The sequence below is a fragment of the Toxotes jaculatrix genome, chromosome 6 (genome assembly GCF_017976425.1).
Source record: "Toxotes jaculatrix isolate fToxJac2 chromosome 6, fToxJac2.pri, whole genome shotgun sequence".
NCBI lineage: Eukaryota > Metazoa > Chordata > Actinopteri > Toxotidae > Toxotes > Toxotes jaculatrix.
Window position 1 is genome coordinate 4,191,098 of NC_054399.1, and position 20,535 is coordinate 4,211,632.

A 20,535-nucleotide genomic window follows, 5' to 3' on the forward strand; every position below is an offset into this window, starting at 1 on the left:
TTTTTTTACAAAGTAAAACAATTAATTGTAAATATTAACATCTATGTAGTGACCTTGAATGATCGTACTTGTTTCAAAAACGTGAATGAAATATCAGATAAAATACAGCAGCTGTTCAAGAAGACGATAACACTGTCACGTGACCACCGCGGAAATGACAGCCTGCTTGTTGTTGATGCGGAAGAGAGAGAGAGAAACCGTCAGGACCGAGGCTGTTAAAAAATGAGACATAAGTAGCAAATAGCATTAAAAGACGAGAGAGAGAGACTGCTTATAGCTTTATTTTTAAACGACGGGCAAAAGTTGGACCGACATTACAAGCGCTGATGGCAGGTGGTAATTTACAGGTGAGTGACAAACTTTGACAAAGCTGTTACATAAGGCTGTTTTAAATCAGAGGAGACGAAGAGACTCTCAGCTTTAATCGGTTTAAATGATCAAACTACGAGCAAAACTTCTAACATTTAAACTTCTTCATCTTAAAGGTGAACTGAAGTCGGTAACTTTGTTTTTAATTAACAACGAATGGTTTTATTATGGTTATTAAATCATAAAGTAATGCTTCATGGATCAGTTAATCGGTTATTAATAAGTGTGAAAAATCCCTTTTGTTGGTGGAAAGCAACTGAGCACATTTACTCTAGTACCATACTGAAGTAAAAGTTTGATGATGAAGTATTTCCTTTTTACGCTTCTTCTTCTACTCCACTACATTTCAGGCAGAACATACATTTATCTGACAGGTTTTGTGGCTGGTTTCCTTTATATTTATATTTTACTTTTTTTTTTTTTTACATTGCTGAACATTAAACCAGTGGTCCCCAACGTTTTAGCTTGTGACCCCTTAAAAAAGAAACAAATTAAAATATAAATTTGTGTAGTAGAACTTTTTTTTCTTTCCCATCCCATTAATCATGTCGCTACCCCTCAGATCTTTCTTGTGACCTGTGGGACGCGGCCTGACCCTTAGGTTGTGAACCACTGGACTGAACTACTGAACTATATATAACAAGCATATTATGATTGTTTATACTGATCCACATAACAATCATAAAACCATTAGTATTGTAATTTATAGTAATATATCAGTCAGGGGCTGTTTTTCTGAAGAATACTTGATACTTTAAGCTCATTTTGCTGGTGATATTGCATATTTGTACTTAAGTTTATGATTGAGTATTTATTCTACAAGTGTCTCTTCAGTACTGCTCTCCACTAATGGACCTTTTTATAAATTCTTTAAATGTATAACTAATGGCTTTATTAATATTTTAACTGGTGAGTATTATTTAATGAATTGTGAAGATTTATAACAACATTATTATCACATGGAATAAATGAACGCCAGTCTAAAGGATTTATCACACCCAAAAGTTGTTTGTATCATAAGCCTCTTATAATAACGCATGTGTACATTATTCATAAATCAATTCATAAGTCACTAATAACACCATTAATTACTACGTATAAAGCTTTTAAAGGGTGCCTCAGTAGAAGGTTGTAGCTTAAATCTTTCTGTTTTATGTTGTGTGTTGTTCACAGAAAGCTATAGATCTGGCCAGCAAAGCTGCAGAGGAAGACAAAGCCAAAAACTATGAAGAAGCACTCAGATGTTATCAGCATGCAGTGCAGTACTTCCTTCATGTTGTCAAGTGTAAGGAACCTGACGTGTGACGATCTGTGTTTGATTTTTACAGCATTTCTGTGATTTTATGCTTTTACGCTTCATTATTCTGCACACTCATGATCTAAGTCACTCGGGGCCCCATTTTCATGGTGGCGCAAAAACCGACGTATGCAGCACTCCGACAGCTTGGTAATTTCCCTAACTCGAAAATCACAGAGCGCATGTTACACAGGAGAGAGGAGAAGTGCAAACAGATGTGAGGTTCATTCAAATGAGGCAGCTCAAAGCAAGTTGTCGGTATTTTGGTGAAAAATGTGTTGTAGACTTTGCACTAAGAATTGACATCTCTGAACCATGTCTTTCTGGCACAAGGGAAACTAAACATGGAATAATGCTGAAAATGCAATTAAACCATTTTGACTAACAGCCAGTAGGAACGTATAAATGAAACATTAGCATTTATGGTGCTTAAAGTAGGAATGTTGGTAAATCCGTCTGTAATTATTTGTAAATGCGTTTGAGTCATTCTTACCCTATCTGTTTTCCACAGCTGATTTATCATGTATGTGAAAAGCTTCTCCTTCCGTTTGTTAAATACCTGCAGCATCAGTGTGTGTTGATAAACCCTGTATGTTGATAAATCTGCACCTGCGGATTCGAGAAGCGCGGCGTCTTAGTCCTCCGCCATTACACACGGTTATCCACTGTCTTTACCTTTATTTAATCACATGCAAATGACACCAAATTGAAATCGTGTTGGATTGATGTGGTCATATAAACTGTGAGCTGTGTGTTCAGTTCATGCTGCTCTACGCCACATTGTGGTTAATGTAGAGCCCCTACTGTGTTGTTGCTTCAGATGAGGCTCAGGGTGAGAGAGCAAAGCAGAGCATCAGGGTCAAGTGTGCCGACTACCTGGACAGAGCCGAGCAGCTGAAGGAATATCTGAGGAAGAAGGAGAAGAGTCCTCCATCCAAACCTGTCAAAGAGTCTGATGACAAAGGGTGAGAAGTTAATATCACAGGTTTTGTGTAAAAAATTGGTGTGAATTGGTGCTAATAATAGGGAAAATAGGGACAAAGTTCTGGGTTGTTTGAGTTTAGTTCGTTTTGTTAGAGGTGCTCTGTGGAGTTTTCTTGTTTCTTGTATTTTTATATTGTGTTAGTCACCAAAACACATTGCATGTGTTCTCAAGGTCTAACAAATGCGTCAAATTCATTTTCTTCCTCATTTGCAAAGACCATTTCTTATAGTTACAGTCTTCTTCTCTGCTTTTGTTGGTGCATTGCTGTGTTTCTTGGCGAGTTACTGCCACCTATAGTTCAGGGGAATACTGTGAAAACTGCAGCAAACAAAATGCAGTCCCACTCATAGAAACTACTGGTGATCAAAATCTGCACAGGGCACCTTTAACTTTTAAAGAAGTAGTTTATTTTCTAAATTCTGACTCACTTTGATACATTTAAACTCACATTTTCATTCACAGTCATTTAATATTGAACATGTTGTACTTCAGCATGTGTTTCTGTTAAATGGGAATTATTTAACTTACAGTGTTTTGAACACTGCCTCCATTTTCCTTATAATTTTACCAAGAATCTTCATAAGATTTTACACTTATCATTTCCTTTTTAGGAAACAATGGGACCTTTAATAAACGGTAAATGTAAAACATCATTTACTGTTCACTAAGGTGTCAATAAATCATCATGTGATCTGTTTGCATTAAATTTCAGGAGTGAAAGTGATGAAGGGGAAGACAAAGAGAAGAAGAAGTTCCAAAATCAACTCTCAGGTGAATTATGCAGCATTTTATTCATTTTAAGATACATACATCAGGTGAGTACTTCAGTCTATAAAGTGTTTATCAAACTCATTTCTCGTAGGTGCCATTGTCATGGAAAAGCCAAACATCAAGTGGGACGATGTAGCTGGACTTGAAGGGGCCAAAGAAGCCTTAAAGGAAGCCGTCATCCTGCCTATCAAATTCCCTCATCTGTTCACAGGTTTGAAAACCTTCAGCTTTAAACCTTGTGATATAACTGTGTTGATGTGGATAGTATTTAATAATACAATTACTATTTGTGTAGGAAAGCGAACTCCTTGGCGGGGGATCCTTCTCTTTGGCCCTCCAGGAACAGGAAAATCCTACCTGGCCAAGGCAGTGGCCACAGAAGCCAACAACTCCACCTTCTTCTCCATCTCCTCCTCCGACCTCGTCTCCAAGTGGTTGGGGGAAAGCGAAAAGTGAGACTCCAGTTCTTTATATGATGAGAACATGATGGGAAACTGACTCTAATAAACATGTATTGCTTCTCCACCTCTGTCTTTCCCCAGGCTGGTGAAGAACCTGTTCACTTTAGCTCGAGAACACAAACCATCGATCATTTTCATTGATGAGATCGACTCCCTCTGTGGATCCAGGAGCGAGAACGAGAGCGAGGCAGCGCGCAGGATCAAGACGGAGTTCCTCGTTCAGATGCAGGGTGAGCGGGAAGTGAAACCTGATCACCTCAGTTCAGATCTGAAAAGCAGTACGTTGTTTATAAGAGCAGGAATGTCATTCTCCTCTCAGGTGTTGGAAATGATAATGAGGGAATCCTGGTCCTGGGAGCCACAAATATACCATGGACACTGGACTCTGCTATCAGGAGGAGGTTAGTTTGACTTATATTAAAATAACCTCTAATCAGTCACCTCTCAGGCACAGTCCACAACTGTTTTTAGACCAGATATAAAGGGAAAACAATCTGGATTTAAGGGGTTAAAATCTTTTGTGTGTGTCTCAGGTTTGAAAAGCGAATCTACATTCCTCTGCCTGAAGAACACGCCCGCTCCTTCATGTTCAAACTGCATCTGGGATCCACCCCCAATGACCTGACGGAGGCCGACTTCATCACTCTGGGCAAAAAGACAGAGGGCTACTCTGGGGCTGACATCAGTATTATTGTCAGGGACGCCCTCATGCAGCCTGTCAGGAAGGTTCAGTCAGCCACTCACTTCAAAAAGGTAAACGCAACGCCTGTTCTTCACCTGTTCTTGTTATCCTACCTGTGCTATTTCAAACCTTTTGGGAATCCAGACGAAAAACAGAGTGAAGTTAAATTTATCAGATGGACACAATAATGACTCTGAATGAATGATGATGTTACTCCACAACGGCTCTATCTGTAAATAAACAACTGGCTGGTAACAGGTTCAGTGTTGTTGTTTACAGCTTGTTCTGCTGCCACCAAATGGCAAAAAATAATAAAACATCATCTGAAAAAGATTTATGTTATAAAACATTTTCTCCTTCTCACCCTAAACTTTCTGTCTGTCCACACACATACGCTCTAATTAAGGTTCGGGGCTCATCATGGAACAATCCGGGTGTCGTGGTGGAGGACCTCCTGACTCCATGCTCTCCGGGGGATCCCAACGCCGTACAGATGACATGGATGGACGTTCCTGGGGAGAAACTTCTGGAACCAGTCGTGTCCATGGTAAGAACAGACTCAGAAAAGAAAATGACATGTTTTAAAATTCTACAAAAGGTCATCTGTGGACCAGTGTTAAATAAATAAAAACATATCACTACAGGCTGACATGCTGAGGTCACAGACAAACACCAAGCCAACAGTGAATGAGCAGGACTTGGAGAAGCTGAAGAAGTTTACTGAAGATTTTGGTCAAGAGGGGTAGCACTATTCACACTCTACTCATGCATAGGACTACAACTCACAGTTAATTCCTCTGTCAGTTATGGGTTTGATTGATCAGTTAGTCTTTAGGTATATAAAAGGCCACTGGAGCCAAAGTTCTTAGTTTCTTAGTTTGACTGTACCCAAAGTATACATTAAAGTAACTAACTGCTATGACGGCAAATGCTTACTGTTCTTAAAACTGACTTACACGATTAATTGGTGATCAAAAGCCTTTTTATTACTTTTCAAACTATACTAATCAATATACTAATCAACTTTTTCCTATTTATTATATCAATCCACTGAGGCTCATGTTTACATCCACACATTTGCTACACAAGTTTTCATATTTCTTTCAGTTATTGATTTTATCTTGCATGTCTCAAACCAAATTCTCTTTATTTTTTTAAAGGATAATTTCTGTCTGTCAGTGTAGTGTAAGTGGTGATTCTACAGTGGGTAAATGTACCTTTCCAACACTACATACCTCCTGTTGTAGTCTAAGGGGGACTTGTATTAGGCTAAATAGACTTAGTCTCAGGGTGGGATTTTTGTAAATGTGAACTTATACTTTTACACTTTGAAAGCCCACTCTCTTTCAAACATCTAAGTAACCTTTGAATGATTCTTTTGGATTGACACCTGCTCAGTTTGAGGGATGTAATTATGCACATTCAGGTGTGAGGCCATTTTAAAAGCAACATCAATGAATAAACTGTACTACATACAAAGTTGGCATTACCAGCTTCAAAAAGGGTTTTCTGGGTTTCTGCAGTTTCTGAATTTTATGGGACACCTAAAATATTGTACAATAATGCTTTTAAAAGCATATCTGAATTTTATGTGTGTAGACATTGAGCAACAGTGCCTATGCACAGGTTCTACTTTCAACTTTCAGACTTGAATAGTCAGTTATGTTCTGAACTGTTTATAGATCCTGTAAATGTGCTCAAACTGTGTTGCCTTTTGATTAGAAATATGCCTTTACTGAAGACTTTCTTTTGGGGTTTATAGAGGTTACTTTTTGGTTACATGAATATTACTTAAGGGGGTCATTTGCACTTTTGTATCCTAAATGACATGTTCTGTGAACAAAGCTCTCAGGGTTAAATAAACAAAACAAACAAACAAAAATCAGGAGTCACTGTTACCTATGTGAATATATTTAATTGTTAAAATACATCTCTTAGTTAACTGTCATCTATTTTTTATTTTAAATGCAGGGTAAATCATCATTAAATTAGTACATTGGTAAGAGAAACAGAGCTAATTTCACATCAATTTAAGACCTGTAGATACACACTTCAACTGAAAAGTATGATTCAACAGCTGCCAATGAAAAAAAAGGACCATAAATAATGCATGCAAATATATGTATGAGTCAAGAGGAGTGACGTCCCTTTTCACTTCAAAGCACATCATGTAATTGTCAGTGTTTCATCATACACAGACTTACTTGTGGTGAAGATAACATCAAGGCATCACAACCCAAAAATTGCAACCACCTTCCTACATAAATGCTACAATGAACGTGATTATTGCTTTGTGTGTACACATTCCTCTTTACGTGGCTCTCACCTCGGCCTGCTGCTACCACAAATAACCCGAGGAGCAGAGGAAACACTGAAAACATTCACAACCAAAATGGACAAGTAAAACGTGTAAAACAAAGTCAAATAAGGTACAGCAAACACATGAACACAAAACCTGTAAAAAAACAAACAAAAAACACCAATTTCTGGCAGTTAAGATAATTCTGCTAATATAGGACAAATGCGCTCCATGAAACAGAAACAAACCTGACTGAGACATTAGCTCAGAGGACCTGAAGTGTACATACAAGGAGTAGCATCTTTCCTGTCATTTAAATAACTCGTAAAAGTGAATAAATGTTGTATTTTTTGGTTAAGAACATTCATATTCAGACAACACAAGGGGAGAGGGAAACTGCCACACGGGGCATCTGAGAAAGTGCTAACAGTATTTAATGTATATATAGGGCATATAAAGAGTAATTTGTCTGCCCATCACAATCATGCTTCATCGATGGAAGTAGCCCAACAGACATATTTCACTCCAACTCATGTGATGGCACAAAGTAGAAGCCAAATGCTGTGAAAACAAGGGGGAACGATGTGCTACTAGGTGTACGTTAATCAAGACACTAAAAGACGGAGAAGAGAGAGCCGAGTGCCAAACCAGTCGCAGCTCCAGCGAGCATGCCCAAAGCTACATCTCCCCCATCATCGTGCCGGCGCTCCCGAATAATAACACGGTTCACTCCAGCGGCAGGGTACCCACCTAAAGAGAGAGCAGAAAAATGATTCATGCATTCAACATGACAGTTTACTTATGCACATGTGCTGAGAAATATTTACCTTGGTACTGATACGGATAAGCAACAGCGTAGGGCTGCCTGTCAGCAGAGTACACAATCTGAGTAGCATGTGGAGGAGGTGCAGCATAGTCTCCATATGGGCCTGGAGCATAAGCCTGGTGAAACATGACAGAAAAGAGAGAGTTAGAGAGACTCTATTGATCCTCTGTGGGATGTCAATGCTAACAAACCCTTCACAAGACTAAAAGAATCCTCCTTTACAGTAATTTCACAAAAACTAGCTAATGGCATTTTAAAACACTTCCATCACCAGACCAGTAGATGGCAGATTACTACAGTATTATTTGTTATGTAGCACTCATTTACTTTCAGATTTTGCCAAGCTTTGTGGCTGTTTTCTCCTAAGAATGATCATGTCAAACAAAGCCAAACTGCACAGTAGAATGTATACTGTGATTAAATGTGACATTCACATGTAAAAGTATGAACACACCACAATCTTATCATAAAAAGATGAATTCAAAGCGTTTTACTATTCATATTTCTCCTTTGCCTGAAATTACCACACCAATACTTGAAAATCTAATCAAATATTTCTGTTTTTTGTGAATTTAACATAATTTTCAATTCAGTTTTATTTATGTAGCGCCAAATCATAACAGAAGTTATCTCAAGGCACTTTCCACATAGAGCAGGTCTAGACCATACTCTTTATAAAATTATCTAAAGAGACCAAACATTTCTCCAAACAGCAAGCACTTGGCGACAGCGGCAAGGAGAAACTCCCTTGCGTGCTGTTATACATGTAAACAGTAACTCATTATTATAAATACAAATTGTTACTGTAAAATGTTGAAAAAACTTCTGTTCAGAGGCTCACTGGCACACTGTTTATGTCTTTTACCTGAGGTGGGGGAGCATATTCTGAGTAAGGGGGTGGAGCAGATGCCATCACTTCCTGTGCAAAGCTGATCTGAGGAGCAGCAACCACCTAAAAATATTAAAAACCAAAAAACACCTGAAATTGGAGAATGTACACCAGCAAAACTGAGCTGCATGACGTAAAGGAAAAAGGAAACTGCAGAGAAGACCCTGTAAAGGCAGTTTCTTCAACTGTATTTAGGTTATTATAACAGATGATGACAAAGAGAAGAGAGTTGTCTAACACAGTCAGAAACCTATAAGGACAATATCCCTGCCCTCCAATCTTATGTTCTGAGTCTGTCTTAGTTCACAGTAAAATATTTTCAAAAGGTGTAACTCAGAGTTTATAGACAGATAAAGATTGAAACTCCCTACTCTTTTGCTGGTAAACAAAGCAAAACCCCAATAATGTAAGATGTAGCAGAAAAACTCACTGCATTAATTCTGGCATCCTGAAGTGCCATGGTCCAAGCCCTGCAACAAAAAGTGGAAACCATGTCATCTTGGAATTAAATTAATGTCTGTGCTGAAAATACAGACACTGAATATTTCAAATTAAAACATTCAACTTCACCAACACGGAAACAAAAAGAGAGAGGCCAAGATAATTCATCAAACAGATATAATGGCACGGCATGTACGTGCTGTCTTACAGAGCATCATCTGCACTGTCTGCACACAGACTGATGACCCGTCCATCTCTGCACACTATCTGGAGCAAGGCATCGCGCGTCTTCCCCTCTGGTGGGTTCAGCTCTGAGAAGCAGCATAGAGGGACAAACAGAAAGGGGACAGGGTTAAAAGAAAGAGTAAAAGTTAATGCTGTAAGTGTGAGCCAATCACGTCACCACGCAACAGATGACAGGTACCTTGACATGCAGCAGAGCCGCGGATGTTAATGCTGTCGACCCTCATGTGAATATCATCCTCCATGTCACGGCGTTGTTGATCATTATAGAAAACAAGTCGGCCATCAGCCCACAAATCAAACCAGTTTCTTTTCCACCTACGCAGTATGGTACCTTTAACGTAAAAAGAATACATTACGTTAAGTTCAGATCAAACTGAATTTACTTACACAGGATTTCAAACCAAATGCCACACCATCTCTTACCCTCTAGATAAGACAATATTTATTAAAAATCTGTTAGATTTGTTTCAGCTTTGTATTTATGACAACCTACTTTGTCGATGGAGCCAACCACTCTTCACCATAGCCATCTTGGAAGGAACACCTGTAACAGTACAAGACATATAAGACGTGTGTTATAAGTATCTGTTTGGTAATGAAGCAAACTAAAGGCTGGTGACTGGGCGTGGCTTAGCAACGCAAACCTCGTGACTGTTAGCACTATTAGCATACTTTCACAAAGACATTTTTGAACAAAATATAAAAGCTATATTTTAAAAAAAGAACACAATGGTCTAGTTTGAAGGCCACAATAACAACAACAATAGGCATTAACGAGGTTTGACTGTGCAACTTAATATGAGCAGGTGTACAGAAACATTGACACCATATGTTTATGCAATACCACCCAAGCAGAACATAACTGTAAATAGTTGTCAGTGCCAGGACTTTTATGTTAAAGTAACACCGATCAGTTTGTCGGTTGTTTATTTTGGCCCTCACGGTACGGTGGCTGCCGAACCTAACGGTAACTGATATTAGCCTCAAGTAACTATAGGCCACTTGTGAAAAGGTTTTCTCATTTCTTATTTATACAATCTGGAATGGGGATAACGTGTTGAATAATGTAAGCACAGAGACCGAGTAATATCTACAAGCAACTGCTAACTTAAGCTTGTGTTCCGTATAACGTAGCATTAATCGAAGTCAGCTAACGTGGTTAGAATAAACATACCAGTAGCAAGCTGACCTATTAAGTTCAGTGTTCATGGTTAGCTAAAGCACTAAAACTGCTCCTTTTAGCCAACGACAACAGTTCATTAATTTGTAAAGGTAGTGTGTATGTTGGTTACTTACTCGATCGTTTGCGTACTTGAGCAAAAAGCTAGACCCTTTCGTGAGGATAGGGAAACACGGAAGTGAGATGTACACAAAAGACGATGCCCTCCTTGGAGCGAAAAAAACATGACCGATAAACTGAGAGGACACAGCCCGGACACTGCCCTTATTTTCTCCTCGAAAGTTTTCGTTAGCCCCGCCCACGGAGCATCTTCACGAATGTTCAGCCTCTGTGGAGAAGGAGGGGGGGGCGTTTGTTTTGGATGACGTAACTCATCAGCTGACGGCGTCCGAAAGTGCTAGCAAACGCGGCGAGGGCGCGCTCGTTAAGGTTCCGTTCTTCGTTTTGCTCTCACATGATGGACGAGCCATGTGTAAATAGCTGTTTATAAGGGTGTGTACCGTCAGAGCGGGGGACTGTTTGGCCTAATGAAATTCATCAGCCGTCAGATGATTATGATATATTCGCTTTGGGGTTTTTGCCCGGGTGAAATAAGTGTTTTCTCAACTGAGTGAAGAAAACACTGTGAGGAGTTAGATCAAGTGAATAAGATGTATACGCTGCAGTGGGCACTGTAGCAATGGGGATAATGAGGCAAACATATTTCCTGAGATTAACTGACTGGTCTGGGAAATGTTTTGTTCGATTTATGCTGTATGCGACTCGCACATAACAGCTGGAGACACCGCAATCCGCTGCGCATGCGAGTCACAAGCTCACACAAGCGGAGAATTTGTATCCTGTACGGATTCTGAGTACATGTGTGCTGGAGGGAAACTTGATTCTGCTTCTCTGCAGTAGTGAGCGTTGTTTTATTCCCGCCTGGAGAAGCCTACCACCGCAGATAGAATCAAGTATCTCCAAACCTCTTACCAACGGGCAACCTAGGAGTACAAAACAAGCCCAACAGCTCTCCGGCCAACAGTTTGAGAGCTAACCAGAACAACGCAGAAGCTAAATAGCTAAACTGAAATGGCGACTGCAATATACTTGGAACATTATCTTGACAGTGAGTATCCGGGAATACAGTGTACTAGTATCAACATTGTTCACATGTCATGTCTGTTTGATGTTTGTTTAGTTTGACTATGTTGAAGACTTTTTCGTTGGGTGGATGACAGATAGCAGCACCATCCGTTAGCAAGTGGCTGTTAGGTTACTAACGGTTAGCTCGCCAGCTAACTAATTAGCATCGCGATATAGCTTTCGTTGAATAAAGTTAGGCAAACTCTCCATGTTGAGTGTTAATTTCCCTCAGAGGCTAGTATAACCTTTAGTGGGACTAACGTCACTCATTAACAGAGTTAACTGTAGTTAGCTAGCGGGCGGTGTGCGTTTCATAGTCTGTCACATCGATATAGCTAATAGCTAGGTAAGTAGCAGTGGTTATATAAGGTTGTTTGATATGTTAACGTCACAGTCAACTTTCTTGAACGGTGTTCATTTTAGTCTGCGTTTGTGTTTGCTTTATAATGGTAAACGACATGCATTTGTAACCTGTTGGTAACCGCGTTTCCCGTAACCATTTACGCGCCGGGGCGGGGTGTTTGAAGTGCGTCACGCAAAGTAAGCACACAAACACTGACACGCTGCGAGAGAGGACGCGAGTCTTAGTGTGGTCGGTACCAGCTCACCCACGTCTCTTTTTGTTGTTAAATATAATACGTGGCATATTCGCATATTCAGATTTACATTGCGCAGACGTCCCAAAGCAGTCTAGGCATCTTGAACTCAAGAGCAGCTCGTGATTTAAAAAAAAAAAAAGAAAAAACCAACCCACATGCATGTTACATGTAAGTGATGGTGAATGCTTTGTAAGGCACCTAATGGCAGTTCTTTCCTCTGCTTTTTTATAGCAGAATATTTTTCTAAGTGGTTTAAAAACATACACTGTATTTGATTCATGTACCACAATTTAAATTTTATTTTAGTATGTAATTGATAGTTAGTAGTTTGCAGTTTATCTAATAATATTCGCCCCTCATAGGTCTAAAAACGGCATTTATATATTTTATTTTGCACAGTGCATTTTGTTGCGTCTATGTTTCTGAGCAGTGCAGACTCAACCACACAATAAAAACAGTGAACTGCAAGAGGTTTTAAAGTGCTGCAGAGCTGTGACAGTTTTTGGTTTTGGTCACAGTGATTTAATATTGCTAACAAAGAAGGAATTATTGCAGGTTTAATATGAAAAAAAAACAGTACCTTGAGTGACATCATCATCATCAGTTTACTGGAAAAATAACATCTTAATTTCCTTCATACTTATGTCATTCTCTTTCCTAGGTATTGAAAACCTACCATGTGAGCTACAGAGAAATTTTACTTTAATGCGGGACCTGGACAACAGGACTGAAGGTGATCATTTAATCTCATAAAATTATTATTATTCACAGGCTAATGGCCTACACGCACATGTTATCAGCTATTTTGCCTGACCTTCTCAGGGCCGTGTGGGCGTACACAGACTGAACTTGATTGGCATCATCTTAAGTAGTGCCTCTTTGAGTTTCACTTTTGTGAAATTTGGTAACTTCATGGCAGATATTGCAACTGGTCACTGAAACAAAAGCGTAGGTTTAAGTGGTAACATTAATGATGGGTCAATTCCATAAACTGTCCCAGTAAACAAGGCCAGTGAGTCAGAATGTACAATATCAGGACCTTGGATCTAACACACCTAAACTTTAAATTATTAATTACACCAGTGTGTTTTGACATATCAAAATGTCCTCTGTGGAGAAATACAGTGACTGTTGGCTACAGTAACTGAAAACATCTGTGCGAGTGTTGGTCCTGCAGGGCCTTTTAAGTTTATTATTGTGTTGTACATTTTAAATGTTTTTACTGTTTTCCCAGCACTGTAATAATCCTGTTGTTGTGCAGAAAAGAAAGGGGAGATTGACAAACTGGCAGAAGAGTACATAGCGAATGTGAAGAACTTGGCCTCAGAAGAGAGAGTGGAACATTTGCAGAAGATCCAAAATGCCTACAGCAAGTGCAAAGAGTTCAGCGATGACAAAGTCCAGCTTGCGATGCAGACATATGAAATGGTTAGTCTGAAACAGACATACCGGTGTTTGGTCTCAAGGTTTTGTATAGTCAGTTTGTTGAATATAAAGAAAGGCACACTGTGTTTTAAGTCACACACAATGTATTTATTAGTTTACCTCACACACCGTCAGGTTCTAATCTGCATAAAATCCTTTAACCATAGGTGGACAAACACATCCGCAGACTGGATGCAGATCTGGCGCGGTTTGAGAATGAGCTAAAGGAGAAACTGGAAGTGAGCGGCTACGAAAGTACAGAGGGAAGAACACTGAAAAGTAAGTTGGGTAACTGAAAGACATTGCAAAACGAATGTACGTACATCTGTAAATGTTAATATTTTCCATAGAAGGTGATTCCCGGGGCCTGAGAGAGAAACGTGGATCCAGGGGAAGAGGAAGGAAAGGTTCTGATGAAGATTCTCCCAGAAAGAAAAAAATTAAAAACAGGTAACAAGTGGCTAGTGGCTCAGTCAGGCCAAGGGTTTACTAGGTGCCAGCTTGCACAACTCACACACCCAGTGTTTATTCAGGCTGCCAGTGACTCACTAATTTCAACCTTAGTTTAATTATGTTTAATTCTAATCATGCTCTATATATTATGTTGGTCTTTCAGCCCAGACTTGAGTGATGCTCTTCTGCCGATGCAGCCATCAGATGTTTTGGACATGCCAGTCGATCCCAATGAGCCCACATACTGTCTGTGCCATCAGGTGTCATACGGGGAGATGATTGGATGTGATAACCCAGATGTAGGTTTCCATGGTTTTTCTATTTTGCTAAAATTAAATCTGACACATCTTTATTATGAAAACCTGTTTGATCACCTATTTTCATTAGAGACTCAAAATACTTTTTCATTTTTGATTTCAGTGTCCGATTGAGTGGTTTCACTTTGCTTGTGTTGATCTTGCGACAAAACCCAAAGGAAAATGGTGGGATCCTTTTAAGTAGTTAAAAGGATGTTTATTTTATTTAATATCTCCTGAAATTCCTCTGTTTCTTAACATCTTTTTCCCTCTTCTCTCTCAAATCTTTCAGGTTTTGTCCGAGATGCACCCAAGACAGGAAGAAAAAATGAGATTTCTTATTTCCAGAAATACTTAACTAATCATGTACGTATTTTTGGTGTAGTTTAATAGTGTAATATATATGTATTTCAGTTCCTGTCACTCTCCATAGTAAGGGTGGGTCATACAGCTTTTTTCCCAAAGGCCTAATCCGGATCTGGAGTATAGCTACACTTGTGGAAACATTATCTCCATCTACTGGCTTAACGTTGTTTGTGCTATTGGATCTTAAGATGACTCTTTTTCCATTAGCTTCCAAATGATTCATTCACTGATATAATATTTGTGTACTCTGGGTAAATTGGCCAAGGCAGTGTAGTTTACATTACACAGATTATTGCCAATCAGAAAGTTCTTCTCCTCAAGTCATATACTGTATATATTGTCATTACTAACATACTCAGAAATCCTGGATTGTGGCTTTAGTATACTTGAAATATCAATTTTATAAAGAACTATTTTTTAAACAAATTAACGGCCTGCTGAGAATACAGTTTTAAACACCTAAATCCACTCAAATAATAGTGGTAAAAGGAATTATGTGTCAGATTTTCAGTTACTACCTCCTTAATACATCAGCACTGCATAAATGACTGCAATTGATACCAATTTTAAGAAAAAATTGTTTTGATTAGCTTAAACCAAACAAGCAATGTAAATTCATTTTACTGATTTTCGAAAAAACCTGCGACATCTTTGAATGTATTGTGGTACTAATGGTCAGTCAGTCAGTGTGTCTTGTCAACTGAATGAGGTATTTAAGCACTTTGAATGAAATTGTCCCCTGAAGAGGTTTGACACTGCAGGCTTGGTTTTATAATATAGTTTATCTCATCTAAAACTTGGCCATAGTACATCGCTTCAAACCATATATGAATATATATATATATATATTTTGTATGATATGAAACAATATTTTGTGGACAGTTTTTTTCCAAAGATATATTTGTTGTATTGCTTACTTATTGGTGAACGCTCAAATTTTATTTAATAGTATTTTAGCATCTTTTTTTCATACTCAACTGTGAATATCACTCACTTAGGTGTAAGCCACAAATAAAAGAGCCAAAGTCTTTGTATTTTGCAGAATTCAGTATTTTATACCAAATAAATATACGCTATTACTAATGCATTATTTCTTTTGTTGCAGTTTGAAGTGGAACTTGCTATGTGTGTAAAAGGACCACAGGACAGTCACAAACATTTCTCAGGTTTCATGTAATTCACAAATCATGTATACCGAATGATATCTAACCATGTAGAAACTACTGTCGTCTCCCTATTACCACGAAGACCTTGCTGATTTCACTGACAATTTATATTTTCTAACAAAGCACAAAAACTGAGAAGTATCGACAGCAAGATCAGTGGATAATTCAGAATAACCAACATATTGATTCTGGAGACTCTGTGCTGCTTTTTTGATTGGCTTGAATGGCATCTTTTCACTTCCATTGTTTTGGGGTTGAACAGAACAGTGGAGATGTCAAAATTAGCCAGATATCACTGGTGGTAAGCAGGAAAAAAACTGTCTTTAGTGATTTGGAGAAAGTGTGGGAAAGCACTGTCGAACAGTTCTAAAATCCATCATCAGACTCATCATCCCAACTGCACTTTTCTTGTGTGGTCTTGCCAAAGTCCACTTCCAGGTCATAAACAAAGTCAGGATCATCTTTGTGCTTGCGGTTCTTCTCAAACAGTTTGTCCATTTGGCCCTTCTTGCGAGCCAACTCCTCATCATCCAGTTTGTTCAAGTCCTCATCAGGGTTGAAGTGGAATGAGGCCAGGCTGTGCTCCAGGCTGAAGCCCTGCATGTGATCTCGCAGAATGATGTGAAGTTTCTCTAGCTGGCTCTGAGACACCCCCTCCAGGTAGTCCCTGTGCCTAGGGTGGTTCTTCAGCCTTTCAGCAGCCATGCTATAGTCTGGAGGTTACGGAGAGAATATATCAAAGATCCAAACCACTCTGGTGATGAAAAAATTTATGACAGAGGACGAACCTATTGCGGGGCCCCAATGGGCATCCTGTTGTACTCACTTTATGAGAATTATGTACAAATTATGTTGCCACACAGCTTCCTATACAAGTTCACTGTTTTATTTTCCAAGGTTATAGAACCTATGTACTTTTATGTTGGAAGTCTTCTTGCCCAGTTAGTTTGTTATAGTTTGATCAAGCACATTTATTTAGGAATATGATATAGTGTAAGCATAATATCAAATAATACAAATTTTGATGCAAGGACAAAACAGGGTCTTAAGGTAAAATAAAAATGAAGGGGCCCTTTGTGATGCATGTTCCCACCAAACTGCAGTCAATCAAATTACTACAGACTAACTGTCAAACAGTAAACCTGGGTCCGGTGGCATTTGCCCACTGTCCACTGGCTGGTAATCCAGTCTGAAAGCCTGTGGTACTTTGCCATCAAGCAGTCTAAACTGAACCTAATATTCTGGTAAAATAAGGAGATGATAAACAAAAACATTACTGGGGATGTGAGTACTATCCTCACATCTTCTGACTTCGGACAAGGGACTGAGATTACTGTGGTTGAGTAGTAGTGTATGTGTAAGTAACAAAATAATTATCTTGCCTTACCGGAGTACTTTGAGAAGTTCCGCACAGGTATGATTCTTTTTCTCAACTTTTTGGTTTCCGTGTGTTGATATATTAAAACTATAGAGGGAGGGGAGAACTGCACTCCACATCGCTTTGCCTCGAAGCTCATCTTCTGTTTAGGTCTGGGGGAAACCTTGTTTGAGCTGGTCTTCGTTTGGCGATCAGTGGTAAATGACTACAGCGTTTTATCCATAATAATTAATACATTAATACATCTTAGGAACGAAATCCTCTCAAATCAGAGCCTTTGGAGATAAATAAACGTTGCATCGGTGCCTAACGTTTGCTAATGTTAGACCTTTCGGTCCTCGCCGAAGCCTGCCTACATTTGGTATAAATATTTTAATGCACTCTTGTTTTAATTTCATTGGCTGTTATTACTAATTAACAACCGTCTGAAATTCACGTCTTATCTTAATTTTTATATTAGAGTTATTGCAGTTATTGCTTTTATATGCACTTTTAGTCAGGCACGATCACAGCTTCCCTAAAACTACAAAGGGGTCCTTAATGAGCCTTTTCCGTAAACAATTCAAATGCGATCGTTTTGGAGTTGCACTTAGATAAATACTATCAAGAGATTGTTAAAGTTCGCCATTACCTTTTTGATGTATTTTAAATTGCTGTCTGTGTTTACCTGTTTAGCAGCATGCCATTGTTTGATCGGAAAGGGTAAGGTACATTGTTACGCTTCCTAGCTAAAACCGATAACTCAGTTTTGGTAAAGCGTCTGTTATTTTAGGGTCAACACGGCGATGAGAGGAAGTCAGTCTCCCCTTTTACCACGCTGAAAGTACAGAGTGACATTAAGGATCAAGTTCAAAACTGTGTATATAACAGTCTGCTGGATGACAAATTACTTATGGCTTTCCTGTTAAATTCAAACCAATTCGTTCCTTCTTTGGTCTTGCCGTAGTTACTAGACAATTGGATACCCAACACTAATTTGCCTGTCAAAAAACCTTTTGTACCTGGCTGCTCCCTATGAACCCACATTTCCTGCAGCCTCATCTCAATGCTTTTCAGAGCTAACAAAAAATTTAAACTAATTAAATTAGTCATAAATGCACCATTACACTTGTGATAAAAAGAAGGATCAGTCTAGTCCTGTGGTCTTGATTAGTGCACCCTTCACACCTTTTTTACAGATGAGACAAATGAGAACCATTGTGGTCTTCTGAAGCAGTGGCTTGAATCCACATCAGTGTCAGTGGAGACTGGTAAAAAGGGTTTCCACAGGTATTGGCTGAGTAGTTTTACTACTGGTAGAACAATCTATAAAGGCTTATTGTGAGATAAATGAGTGAATGATTTTTGTCATGTTTCAGAGAGGTGATAACCACTGTTGAGCTCAGCCCTGATGTGCTCAGTGGTGTCAGAGTTTTGCTGGTTTATAGATGGCCCAGAGGTGTCTACGTTGATCCATACCAACTTGCCTCTCTGAGAGATCAAAGTGATTGGCAGGTGACACTTCTTACCTTTGATTAATATAATGCAAGCAAGCAGAAACATTGCAAAGTGTATTTGTTGTAATAAATATGACTAATCACATCATTTTTTTTTTGTTATCTTTCTAAGATATTACTAGATTCAGCCATTGACCTAGAGATACCTGCTCACAAGACTTCAGGATTTGTCACCTATGTGTATCCCACCCCTGATGATCCAACGCCCAGACTTATAAAAGTAACAATTCCAATACATGGTCGCTACCACGAGCCCTCTTCTGTTGGGAAAACATTTACATCTGTCGACATACAACCTCCAGAGCTGCTGCTGCGGACTGAAAAATGTAAGCACGTTATCTTTATACTGTGGCCATGTATGTCTGTCTTCTCAGAAACAAGTAACCAAAAAAGTTTATCACATAGCACCTTAGTGTTCAGCTGGGAAACCAATATTTGGGCTCCTTCACAATGTACTGTGATGCGTCTGTCAGCCATGAAAAACTATGGAGTCTGATTCTGATAACTTGAAAGTGAAGTTAGAATAACTGATCATTCTTTTGGTCAAGATTTACTTTAACAGGTAAATGAATGAAAGCGCTGTTTTTTTTTTTTACCAATATTTTCATTATTAGCTGAATCAATATGTGAATATATCCATAACTTGACTATTAGAGGCCCTTCATATTGGTTGTTGGAAACACAGCAAAGAAAAATGTAGTAGTTGGAGACAGAAATTGGCAAATTGAATGTCTTTAATCTCAATGTCTTTCTTGCTCCTAGGTATGCAGCTCAGCAACTTACAGCCTCACACAGTCGTGGATGCCCCTTGCACTGCCGACAATTCAAGCACATGTCCATGGGTTAGAATCCAGCATCAGCAGGTGGTTTTCTTCAAATCTTCTCAAAAACTTGAGTGGACAAACAGTTGAAACTTTTTGTTATACTAATTATCCATTGTTCCTTTTCCTTTTTTTCAGGAGCATGGCCCCATGAGTTTACAGTTCCCAGTCGGTGACGGGTCTCTGGTGATACTTGTATGTGGTGGAACTCTTCTAATCACAATGATCTGCTGTGTGGCACTGTCCAAATACATGTGGAAATATAAAATTATTTAGTGTAGCATACCTTGTGCTTAACAATTCATGATCTTATGATGCACTGAACATCTTCTATGGTGACACACAAGGAAAACAGGATTCATAATTGGAGAGGTTCCAGGTTTTAATCCAGATAACATAGTTAACCCACTTCTTGAAACAGGCCTCAGTTATGGTGGGTATGTTTGTTATGGTTAGTCCTCTACTTTTTGTACAAGATTTCCGCCGATTATAATCTTGTCTCAGAAAGATGAACATAGCCCAGGGCATACTGGAAGATGGCATTTGTTTATTTACTCAGGCTGAAACAATTAAAGAATGTGTTGTGTCCACCAATCATGTTCGTAGGAAGCTCTTTATCTTAAGTGACATAACTTTTTTTTTTTTTTTTAAATCCTTTATTTTGAGACACTGCACTGACTATGAAGAAAAGACTCCTTTAAATAAAACATGTACAGCCAGTTTTAACAATTGAACAAAAAATCAATCAAACAAACTAAGAATGACATGAGACACAAATATCTGCAATCTTTTTTCTTTTTCTTTTAATCTAAATAATTAAAACTATAGCCTTATATTTAGACCCTTTGAAATATTCATACCTTATATGGGCAAGGCAACCCGCATGTTAAACTGTTATCACATTGATCTGGATGATATGACATTAAACTCTCTGAGCTGACAAGCTCCGTTTCAGAGATGACAC

The 20,535-nt window shown here is 38.8% G+C and overlaps 5 protein-coding genes across 6 annotated transcripts; 3 read left to right on the top strand and 2 right to left on the bottom strand.

Moving 5' to 3' along the window:
• The first annotated feature begins 162 nt into the window (after window positions 1-162).
• On the top strand, window positions 163-6,070 carry LOC121183235 (vacuolar protein sorting-associated protein 4B-like). The gene is made up of 11 exons (XM_041040212.1): window positions 163-347; window positions 1,543-1,654; window positions 2,487-2,631; window positions 3,364-3,422; window positions 3,514-3,633; window positions 3,718-3,874; window positions 3,965-4,113; window positions 4,203-4,284; window positions 4,417-4,636; window positions 4,972-5,112; window positions 5,210-6,070. Exons 1-11 carry the CDS (start codon window positions 327-329, stop codon window positions 5,309-5,311), a joined length of 1,308 nt encoding a protein of 435 aa, XP_040896146.1. The 5' UTR covers window positions 163-326; the 3' UTR covers window positions 5,312-6,070.
• A 1,207-nt stretch (window positions 6,071-7,277) lies between these two features.
• On the bottom strand, window positions 7,278-10,700 carry plekhb2 (pleckstrin homology domain containing, family B (evectins) member 2). Its single transcript, XM_041040213.1, has 8 exons — window positions 10,563-10,700; window positions 9,760-9,810; window positions 9,445-9,597; window positions 9,229-9,331; window positions 9,010-9,049; window positions 8,556-8,642; window positions 7,692-7,806; window positions 7,278-7,614 (listed from the first exon to the last, which is right to left on the bottom strand). Exons 2-8 carry the CDS (start codon window positions 9,794-9,796, stop codon window positions 7,478-7,480), a joined length of 672 nt encoding a protein of 223 aa, XP_040896147.1. The 5' UTR covers window positions 9,797-9,810; window positions 10,563-10,700; the 3' UTR covers window positions 7,278-7,477.
• Window positions 10,701-10,876: 176 nt separating this feature from the next.
• Window positions 10,877-15,953, top strand: ing5a (inhibitor of growth family, member 5a). 2 transcript variants are annotated; one of them, XM_041041144.1, is made up of 9 exons: window positions 10,877-11,554; window positions 12,832-12,903; window positions 13,432-13,598; window positions 13,763-13,874; window positions 13,946-14,045; window positions 14,212-14,347; window positions 14,469-14,530; window positions 14,637-14,710; window positions 15,816-15,953. In XM_041041144.1, the coding sequence occupies exons 1-8, from the start codon at window positions 11,518-11,520 to the stop codon at window positions 14,674-14,676; spliced, it is 726 nt and encodes a 241-aa protein (XP_040897078.1). In that variant the 5' UTR covers window positions 10,877-11,517; the 3' UTR covers window positions 14,677-14,710; window positions 15,816-15,953. The 2 variants fall into 2 exon arrangements, with proteins under 2 accessions (XP_040897078.1, XP_040897077.1); XM_041041143.1 differs by lacking the exon at window positions 15,816-15,953 and having other exon boundaries at window positions 10,878-11,554; window positions 14,637-15,789.
• cep19 (centrosomal protein 19) lies at window positions 15,754-17,585 on the bottom strand. Its single transcript, XM_041041145.1, has 2 exons — window positions 17,264-17,585; window positions 15,754-16,589 (listed from the first exon to the last, which is right to left on the bottom strand). Exons 1-2 carry the CDS (start codon window positions 17,391-17,393, stop codon window positions 16,243-16,245), a joined length of 477 nt encoding a protein of 158 aa, XP_040897079.1. The 5' UTR covers window positions 17,394-17,585; the 3' UTR covers window positions 15,754-16,242.
• Window positions 17,586-17,800: 215 nt separating this feature from the next.
• pigx (phosphatidylinositol glycan anchor biosynthesis, class X) lies at window positions 17,801-20,239 on the top strand. The gene is made up of 6 exons (XM_041041142.1): window positions 17,801-17,956; window positions 18,433-18,523; window positions 18,613-18,748; window positions 18,863-19,076; window positions 19,513-19,613; window positions 19,710-20,239. The coding sequence occupies exons 1-6, from the start codon at window positions 17,893-17,895 to the stop codon at window positions 19,845-19,847; spliced, it is 744 nt and encodes a 247-aa protein (XP_040897076.1). The 5' UTR covers window positions 17,801-17,892; the 3' UTR covers window positions 19,848-20,239.
• The last annotated feature ends 296 nt before the right edge of the window (window positions 20,240-20,535 follow it).

Bases quoted from the DNA above. Each gene is read 5' to 3' on its own strand.
- plekhb2 (XM_041040213.1), bottom strand. From the start codon at position 9,796: ATGGCTATGGTGAAGAGTGGTTGGCTCCATCGACAAA. The intron at 9,050-9,228 runs GTAAGACAGCAC...TTTTTGTTGCAG, and splicing joins GACAGTGCAGATGATGCTCT to GGCTTGGACCATGGCACTTC. The intron at 7,807-8,555 runs GTAAAAGACATA...ATGTTTCACCAG, and splicing joins AATATGCTCCCCCACCTCAG to GCTTATGCTCCAGGCCCATA.
- pigx (XM_041041142.1), top strand. From the start codon at position 17,893: ATGTATTTTAAATTGCTGTCTGTGTTTACCTGTTTAGCAGCATGCCAT. The intron at 17,957-18,432 runs GTAAGGTACATT...CCTTTTTTACAG, and splicing joins CCATTGTTTGATCGGAAAGG to ATGAGACAAATGAGAACCAT. The intron at 19,077-19,512 runs GTAAGCACGTTA...TCTTGCTCCTAG, and splicing joins GCTGCTGCGGACTGAAAAAT to GTATGCAGCTCAGCAACTTA.
- cep19 (XM_041041145.1), bottom strand. From the start codon at position 17,393: ATGAGCTTCGAGGCAAAGCGATGTGGAGTGCAGTTCTCCCCTCCCTCT. The intron at 16,590-17,263 runs GTAAGGCAAGAT...CGTAACCTCCAG, and splicing joins GAACTTCTCAAAGTACTCCG to ACTATAGCATGGCTGCTGAA.
- LOC121183235 (XM_041040212.1), top strand. From the start codon at position 327: ATGGCAGGTGGTAATTTACAG. The intron at 3,423-3,513 runs GTGAATTATGCA...CATTTCTCGTAG, and splicing joins GTTCCAAAATCAACTCTCAG to GTGCCATTGTCATGGAAAAG. The intron at 3,875-3,964 runs GTGAGACTCCAG...GTCTTTCCCCAG, and splicing joins TGGTTGGGGGAAAGCGAAAA to GCTGGTGAAGAACCTGTTCA.
- ing5a (XM_041041144.1), top strand. From the start codon at position 11,518: ATGGCGACTGCAATATACTTGGAACATTATCTTGACA. The intron at 13,599-13,762 runs GTTAGTCTGAAA...CTTTAACCATAG, and splicing joins CGATGCAGACATATGAAATG to GTGGACAAACACATCCGCAG. The intron at 14,348-14,468 runs GTAGGTTTCCAT...TTTTGATTTCAG, and splicing joins TTGGATGTGATAACCCAGAT to TGTCCGATTGAGTGGTTTCA.